This window comes from Eumetopias jubatus, unplaced genomic scaffold (assembly GCF_037043125.1).
Source record: "Eumetopias jubatus isolate StellerSeaLion01/CBP00866 unplaced genomic scaffold, mEumJub1_p1.0 scaffold_1, whole genome shotgun sequence".
In the NCBI taxonomy this organism is placed as follows: Eukaryota; Metazoa; Chordata; class Mammalia; order Carnivora; family Otariidae; genus Eumetopias; species Eumetopias jubatus.
This window is the reverse complement of record NW_028274807.1, coordinates 128412461-128421169: the sequence shown is the minus strand read 5'-3', so window position 1 is coordinate 128421169 and position 8709 is coordinate 128412461. Positions and strand designations below refer to the sequence as shown.

Below are 8709 nucleotides of genomic sequence, written 5' to 3'. Positions count from 1 at the left end.
TCACCCCAGTGCAACTCTCCAGCGACATTCAACCAGCCACTGAGTCGCCTCCGCCGCCCCCCACTCCGCCCCGCAGGGCAGCCGTTGCAGCCGTCGCTCCTTCCCATCCCCACTGCCCAAGGCCAGGCCAAGTCTCCGAAGCCATCTCGGCTTCAGGCCTTCCCAGCCCCGGCCCCAGCCCCGGGCTCCGTGTGCCACCCGAACCAGACCAGCTGCGGTTCCCGGACGCTCCCGGGCTGCCTCCAGCCCCAGGCCTCGACCCCAGGCTAGCCCGCCCCGCCACCCGCCGGCTCCAGGGGCCCCGCAGGCCCGGCACTGTGACGGAAGCCTGACTTCCCCGCCTGGCTCCCCGCCACGGACGCCGGCCACGCCTCCGCCCCGCCCCGCCCGGGGCCCAACCCGGAGCAGGCTTTCGGTTCTCCCGAGTCCCGCGGCCGTTGCCGGCTCCCCGGGCCTGCAAGCCCCGCCCCGATTGGCTACCGCCGGGCCCGCCTGCCCGCTTGGGCCCTCGGGACGGCGGCGGGGACTGCGTGGGACCATGGCCGGGATCCGCAAGCTGGAGCTGGAGGAGGCCCTGGTGCTGCGGTCTGGCTGGCGGCACGCGTGCCACGCGCTGTTATACGCGCCGGACCCCGGGATGCTGTTCGGCCGCATCCCGCTCCGTTACGCCGTCCTGGTGAGAGGGGGCGCCCCGCCCCTCCCCCGCCCCCCCACGCCGCTCCCGCCCCCGTCCCGGGAGACGCCAGCCGGGCGCCCGGGCGACCCCGCTTCCTCTCCCGCAGATGCAGATGCGCTTTGATGGGCGCCTCGGCTTCCCCGGCGGCTTCGTCAGCGTGCAGGACGGCGGTCTGGAGGCCGGGCTGAACCGCGAGCTGACCGAGGAGCTGGGCGAGGCCGCGGCCGACTTCCGCGTGGAGCGCGCCGACTACCGCAGCTCGCACGCGGGGCCCGGGGCGCGCATCGTGGCCCACTTCTACGCCAAGCGCCTGACGCTCGAGCAGCTGGTCGCGGTGGAGATGGGCGCCCCGCGCGCCAAGGACCACGGGCTGGAGGTGGGGCCCCGCCCGGGAACCCCACCCCCATGGCCTCCCTGCCCCCGAAAGCGGATCCCCCACTTTCCTGGGGGGTAGTTGGGATCTTGGGCTTCTTTCACCTGGTTGACAAGCCACAGCCAGCGTAGGTCTCTGTCCCTTTCCCCCCTTTTACTGGCCTCTGCAGTTGTTTATCTAGAACGCACCTATCCAAAGCTCTCTTGTCCCCATTGATTTGGCCAGGCCTTGCACCGTAGGCCCCCCTTGGGTAGGAGATGTGGCCTTGATGCGTTGTGGGGGAACTTTGTCTTGGGCTAGGAGAGTAGGGGAGTAGATTGTGTATGGAGATGGTTCTCGAACTTTGGCAGGTATCAGGACAAGCTGGGAGGCTTACTACTGACCTCACTCCCAGAAATTCTGGTTCAGAAGGACCTGAGAATTTGCATTTTTCTGTCTCTCAAATAAAGAAATAAAATAAGTTTCTTTTTTTTTCTTAAGATTTTATTTATTTATTTGAGAGACAGAGAGTGCGAGCAAGAGAGCAGAGAGAGAGGGAGAAGCAGACTTCGTACTGAGCAGGGAGCCCAATGTGGGCCTCGATCCCAGGACCCGGGGATCATGACCTGAGCCGAAGGCAGACGACACTTAACGGGCTGAGCCACCCAGGCGCCCCTTGCATTTTTCAAAAGTTTCTAAATGGTGCTGATAAGGCTGGTTTGGCGTATATTTGGAGAACTACTGGTGTAGGGCCAAGCATGTATCCTGGAGGCAAGAGGCACTACCAGTGTAGTGATGTGGGAGGGATTAGCATTTATGAAGCTGGATGGCATGGTCATTTGTCTGCGGAGAGCTGGGCCCACTAGGTATAAGATATAAGTCCTCAGGCCTAGTTCTGCTGGACTGATAGGGGATGAGACCTCTGATCTGGAAAGATCTGTCTAGGCTGAGCTCCCTATCTCGTCGTCACCTGTCTCCTCTCTTTCGCAGGTGCTAGGCCTGGTACGGGTGCCCCTGTACACCCTACGGGATGGTGTGGGAGGCCTGCCTGCCTTCCTGGAGAATTCCTTCATCGGCACTGCGAAGGAGCAGCTGCTGGAAGCCCTCCAGGATCTAGAACTGGTGGAGCCTGGTTCCCTTACAGCCTGGAAGGTCTCCCTACCTCGCTAGAGGCAACCCTCTGTGGACCCATGGAACCTGAGATGAGGATCTTGGTATAAATGAGGGGAGGAAGGAACGGGGAAGGTTTTCTCTTCCGGGCCTGGGCCTGATAGATGATAACAGATTAAAAGAAGTATGTGCAGTACATTTGAGCAGAGCCCCCCCCGCCCTCCTCAGCAATCTCAAAATCCAGAGCAAAAATGTGCAGCTCATCCCAGGGACCCTGGCAAATTCTCAGAGCCGGCCTCCTCTGTCCGTTTGCGCACACACAGCATGGCAGCCCCCGGACATGTGAATGTGCGGTCTGTGCCCACATACAAGCTGACGCCTCCCCCACAACCCCTATGTGCAGTTTAACCAGCAAATGGCACATGTGGGGTCTAGCTTGTCATCAGAGCTGTCTCCTTGTTGTGGGGGGGAACCTCTGAACCAGGGGAGCGTCTCTGCCCACCCTCCTACATGGCTGTTCTCCAGGCTCTAGCCCAGTCCATGCTTGCTGGAGAGAGAGAGAGAAGCAGAGGACCCCTTTCCCCTGAAAATGGCTGCATCCTTGCCTGGGTGTCGGCAAAAGCAATATACTCCTGAAAGGTGGTAGAGGGTCCTAACCAACCTCCTGCCCTCTTCTGAAACTGAGCAGAAGGGGTGAGAAAAATGGCCCAGTCTCCTTGGACTTGAGACTTCTGAGTCCTGGTGCATCTCCTCCAAAGCTTTCATCTGGGATTCCTTAGACTGGGGACATCAGAAAGGAGTGGGCCCAGCCCTGGTCTAGCCCTGTTCTGAGCAAAAGAGCCTGCCAGTAAAGAAGGGCTTAGACCTGAGCCTCAAAGCCCTTCACTTTTTTTGACAAATAATCTGTCTGAGGTATTGGAGGTCTAGGGATGAGAGAGCCATAGGTCTTGCTCTCCTCGTGGTTAAAGGGCTAAATGGCAAATATTTCAGGCTTCATGGTCCACATGGTTTTTGTAGCATCTGCTCAGCTCTTTCGTTTCAGAAGCAGCAGTGAACAACACATAATGGGCGTAGCTGTGTCCCAGTAAAACTTACTTTATCAAAGGAGGCGACCAGCCTGAGGGCAATAGCGTGTCAACGCTTGCTCTAGAAAGGACGATAAGTAATCAATTTAATTATGATGTTATGATGCCTATTTACTTGTTTCATTTATGTCAGTGTTAAGAAAATAAAAGATTGATACAGGTCTCGCCTTGATGTGTTTTACTTTTTGCTCAGGTGGTCTGGAAGGGCCGGCCCTCTCTGAAGAGCATGCATGCCGAAAGATAAGGAGGAAGTACAAGGTGGGAGTGTGGGAAGAGTATTGTAGGTGTTCCAGGGAGTTGCACGTGTCAAGGTTCTGGGGAGGAATCTTGGCAGATTATCCCACACCAAGGGTAGGGGAATTAAACTCCATTTCTTGACTGGGATGGCAGGGGGATATGCAAAGGATTTGCAGTCATCTTTCATTTGCCAGAGCGTGGTCTAGAAATGAAGCAGGCCAGTAATTTGGCTCTAGTAAGTAAGGGGAGAGGACGCTGGAGAGCGGGCAGGAGCCAGATGGCACGTCACAAGGCATGGCCAGGGGCTGGCGGTGTGTGCAGCACGGCCTGGAAGGGGATGGGAGGGAGTGGGAGGGGAGGGAGGCTCCCACGGCGCCTTACGTGGGAGATGGTGGCGGTCGGTGCCGCGGTGGGAGAGGAGGTGGGGAGAAGCCGGTGCATTTGAGAGAGGTGTTGCTGGTGTCATTGACAGGCCCTCTGATGGACTGAGTGTGGGGTGAGGTGAGGGAAAAGAGGGTTCAAGGATGACTTTTTGGTTTGTGTCTTAATTTATCCAAGTTGTGGCTGGAGGGAAAGCCTGCGTGCGGGCGGAGAAGCTTGTGCGGGGGACAGAATCAAGGTCATTCTGGGCATGTCGAGACAAAAATCTGTGAGTCATCTGAGTAAAGACGGAATGGCAGTTTGTTGGACGAGGTCAGGCAGGGAGAGAAAAAAGAAAAGAGGGCTCAGGGTGGGGCCCTGAGGAAGCCTGGGTCCCCGGGTTCAGGGGGAGGAGCCGGCCGTGTTGAAGAGGACCAGGAGGTGAGAGGAAGCTGCTTTAAGACGGTGAACTCTGCCAAGTGCTTATGGGAATTTTGGTAAAATGAGGGCAGAACTGTCTGTCCAGTGGATTTAGTAGCAGGAGGTTATTGGTGACTTCGAGGGGGGCAGTTTCAGGAAGGGGTGGGAGGAGAGTGGAAGGCAGACCGGGGTTGGGTGGGTGGGTAGTGGGGGACCGCACAAAGGGAGAAGTTGGTCCAAAAGGGGTGTGGAGAAAGGGCCTGACACCTGGAGAGGGTATGGGGTGAGGGGCAGCGTTTCTGGCAGGAGACGGAGCATGAGTGTGTTGTGATGGGAACAAAGTAGGAAGGGTGCTGAAGGGCCGTATGAAAAAAAGGAGGGCTGGAGCCTCTGACAGGAAGAGGGAGGGGCTCAGGGAGAGGAAGAGGAAGAACAGAGGATGCGGAAGGCTGCATTAGTGGTAGGATGATGGAGTTGGACCGCCTTGATTGAGATGAAGTGAGATCCATCAGCTGGATGTCGGTGGAGGATGTTCCCAGAAGGTACGAAGTTGTCATTCATCACGGCATGGAAAAGCAAGTTGGTTAAAGAACGAGCAGAATGGCAGGGCAGGGTTGAGCTAGGGGTGGGTCAGTTTCGAGTAGGGATCTGGGCCCTCTGGTGGGTCGGGGGTGGGGGGTATGCACGCATGCACCTGTCTTCCCATCCCAGGCGTTCAGCAGCTAGGATGAAGCCTCCGGTGCCGAGCTGGGTTTTACAGAGGAGCGCAGGGAAGGGAGAGAGGCAGGGCGGGAAGGAAGGGCTGCACTAGAGAAACCTTAAGGATGGGCTGTGGGGTGAGAGGTTTGATCTGCGTACAAAGGGAAATGAAGACAGGTACTTCAGGGGGGTTAGCGCATGAGGGGTCTTGATGAGGCAGAACTCCCAACAGGTGGGGCCGGTGGGAGTCGTTCGTGTCTGAGCCAGAGGCGGATGCTTCTGAAATTGAAAGGTGGAGCCGTCACAGGGCAAGTCAAGGTCCGTGTGATGAAGCAAGACGCAGATGTTGGAGAAGCTAGGGTGGACTAGGAGCCACCGTCCTTAGTGAACAACAAGGGTGACCTAAAGGCCAGCGACAGCTGCCAGGAGGGGACCGCGGGCATGACAGGGCAGCGGGAGACTCCAAGGAGAGGGGCTTTTGCACAAAGGAGGGGTGAGTGGTGGGCCGGAGGCACAGCGGGGAGCACTGGGGTGCTGTGGCGGTTCCTGGCCCTGGAGGGGGCTGGGGGTGGGGAGCAGCTGTAGAGACAGGGCCTGGGCAGGTCCGCTGGCCCCGAGCGCATTCTCGGGTGTGGCCTGGCTGAGCCTCCCACCTCCCACCGCGTTCACACAGCCCCTCGGTGGGCCTGCGTCTCCTCTCCCTGCCTCCTGGCACTTGAGCCCTCGACCTACTTTTTTATTCCTACTCAGTCTCCTTATTTTGGTGAGTCTCTGGTGATGCTGAGGGGGAGCATCCGTGGCCTTCCTGTGGCCTCCCACGCACATACCGTCCCAGTCAGTGAGCCATCTTAAAGGCGTCCATCGTTCCGTGGCTTGAGTACGCGTTGCTCGCCTCGTCCCTCCAGTCCACAGGCAGGCCAGGGGGCCGGCAAGTCTCTCGCGGCGGTCTCTCCCTCTCTCACCCATAGTTGTCCCTGCTGCCGGACGGGGACACGTGGGAATGGTTGTCCACATGGGATCTCCTTGACCTCGTTAAACCAGCCATCGGGTGGGGACGGCAGCCTTCCCAGCGGTCCTGCCCTTAGCTGCTGTGGGGACCGTCAGCCAGCACCTGACCTATTCCTTATCTGGAACACTGGGGTTACGTTCCTGGGGGGAGGGCTCACTGAGGCAGCACTGGGGACGGGGCCTCGATATTCACTGGTACTCGATGCTGGCCATGTTTGGCTCCTGTTTGTGAGCATGTTTGTCTCTGGGAGGCTGAGCAGCCCAGGCTGCCCCCCGCCCCCCCGCAACCCCCTCCCATGCCCAAACATATTTCTGCCTTTCTCAGAATCAGCTACATATTCACACTTCTCAGTTCTGTGATTTTTCCTGGATTATGCGGCTGCTGGTGCTGAGTTAACACTCCTGGGCCCCAGGCTGTCCTGAGCCAAAGTGGTACTCAGTTATCAAGTTTCTGGCCAACCTTTTATAGGCAGCAATATCTGAGGGAAGTGTCGCTGGTCCTTCCCAGTTACTTGGGTCCTCAGAGGCTGCTAAGTGAAACAGAGAAGGCAGACGTAGAGAAGTGGGAAGGGATGTTTTCTGCAAGTTTCAATCTCTTGCAGAGAAAACATTTTTTTCCCCCATACTTTCTACCCCACACAGACAAAATGAACGGGACAAAAAAATGAGAGGGATAAACATTTTCTCTGTGATGAAATTAGTGAATGGCATCAGAATTTGAGCCAAACGAACAGAGATTGGCCCTAGGCCTACCTCAGAGGGGCAGAAGAGCAGGAAGTGAGGGAATTCTATTTAAAACACAATTCTGAGGAAGAGGGACTGGGGACATGGTCAGGGCAGGGGAAAAAGAGAAACATCCACTGGATTTAAGGCCACAGAAGACTCCGTAAAGAAGAAACCACATGGCCTCACCTCCCCTGGTCCCTCTACTTTGTATCTGACTCCGCTTGAATATGGAAGCCCGTGTTCCCTCCAGTGATAAAGGCAGCCTGGCAGAGAGTTGAAACCACCTTGTAGGCAAAGCAACACTGGCATACAAGGAAGGACAGGACCTGCGAAGGAATCTCCTCCCCTAGCAGACTGGAGGGAGTCTGTGTACCGGCTTTTCCCCAAAGTGCTCAGCTTGCCCGATACAGAGATGCGAACCCATGTCCGGAACCCGTATCGTTCCCTGTCCCCCATGGGTTCTGTTCCTTTTCCTAGGCATTCCCAGCTGATGCAGTGGTGAGGACACCCCTCCTTCCACAGAGGGAGAGGACCCCTGGGTGGGGTTTCCAATAATTATAAAGAGCCCTTGGAAAAACCCCAGCGAGGATGGCTATTACCCACAGCCCCAGCCCCCCACCCTCCGCAGGTCACTGAGGACAGGCTGATAAATGCACAACTTCTTGTTGTCTAGGACCAATTCCAAGGTGGCGAGTAGGCAAAGTGCAGGTAAACAGGGCAGGGTGAGCTGGGGAGTGGCCCCCATGCTTGTCTGAGGGCCAAAGAATAGAAGAATTGCCTCTAATTAATGATAACATGAGATCTGTTCCAAAAAAATGAAAGGAACCCTGGATGTAAATGATAAAGAGCATGCTCTGGGAGATTTATTCCAACGAACAGAAGCAGTGTTTGCTCAGGGACTAAGGAGAACATGGACTCTGGAATGAGGTGAAAGACGAGAAGTAGGTGGCAGCACCAAAGAAGGGCTTCAAGGACACAGACCTCTCCATTAGCTCTGACTTACCCCGGAACAGCAAAGAACACTGCCCACGCTGGAAGCAACTACCACTGATGTCAAGAGCAGGCTTAAGAAAACCTCCTAGAACAAAATAAGTAGCAAACAAGGAAAATGACCAGAGAGAACGCGAGAGGTGGAGAGACCACCCAATGGAAATCCAGAGTACTGTTAATTGATAGAATGAAAATATTAACAGGTAGCCCATAGAACGTACCACACCAAGAGTGAACCTGCGGTAAACTCTGGACTTTGGGTGGAATGATGGGTCATGTATGTTCATCAGTTAACAAGTGTACCACTGGTGGGGGGTGTTGGTCAAGGGGGAGGCTGTGATGTGTTGGGTGGAGGCATATGGGGAATTTGTGTACCTTCCTCTTAGTTTCGCTGTGAACCCGGTATTGCTCTAAATAATAAAGGCTTAAATATTAACAGGCAGGACACATGTAAAATAAACAATATTTTAGGAAACAAGAAGAAACCTTCTCTAAACTAAAGGAGATCCAAACCTGCAGATTGGCAGGACTCCCTGTGTTCGGGGTGGGGGGGGGAGACAAAAACTGAAAAACAACAGCAGGATGCTGTTCTTTATTTCAAGCACATTGGTAGGCAGGAAAATTAGGTCACTTACAGTAGCAAAAACTTCCTATCTCCCCAAACTGATATTCAAATGCAAAAGCATGTATATTACCCACATGGTCTCTTAGGAAAACAACAAAAATGTTCTTAGCAGCCTACAAGATGAATCAAAGCAAAGAACTGATCAACGGGGGAAATTGTGTAAGAAACTTGTGAGCACTAGCTCCTCTTCTGTACAAACTTAGTGCTAAGGAATTGTGCTAATGATGGGTATAAAATAATACAAATACAAATACCATTGAAAGAAAATATGTATAATGTAAAAATTAAATAATTTGATGAATATGCTTGTCCCAAATTGTAGATCATTCTAGTAAACGTCAAGAGGGAGGAGATGGAAAGAAGCGCAAAAATATGCTAATTTTACTGGGGAAATGAATGGGTACTGTTTGGTTTCTGAAGT

The 8709-nt window shown here is 55.0% G+C and overlaps 1 protein-coding gene across 1 annotated transcript; it reads left to right on the top strand.

Annotated features, from left to right (window-relative positions):
• Positions 1 to 438: 438 nt before the first annotated feature.
• NUDT16 (nudix hydrolase 16) lies at positions 439 to 3385 on the top strand. Its single transcript, XM_028099275.2, has 3 exons — positions 439 to 676; positions 783 to 1052; positions 2019 to 3385. The coding sequence occupies exons 1-3, from the start codon at positions 539 to 541 to the stop codon at positions 2196 to 2198; spliced, it is 588 nt and encodes a 195-aa protein (XP_027955076.1). The 5' UTR covers positions 439 to 538; the 3' UTR covers positions 2199 to 3385.
• The last annotated feature ends 5324 nt before the right edge of the window (positions 3386 to 8709 follow it).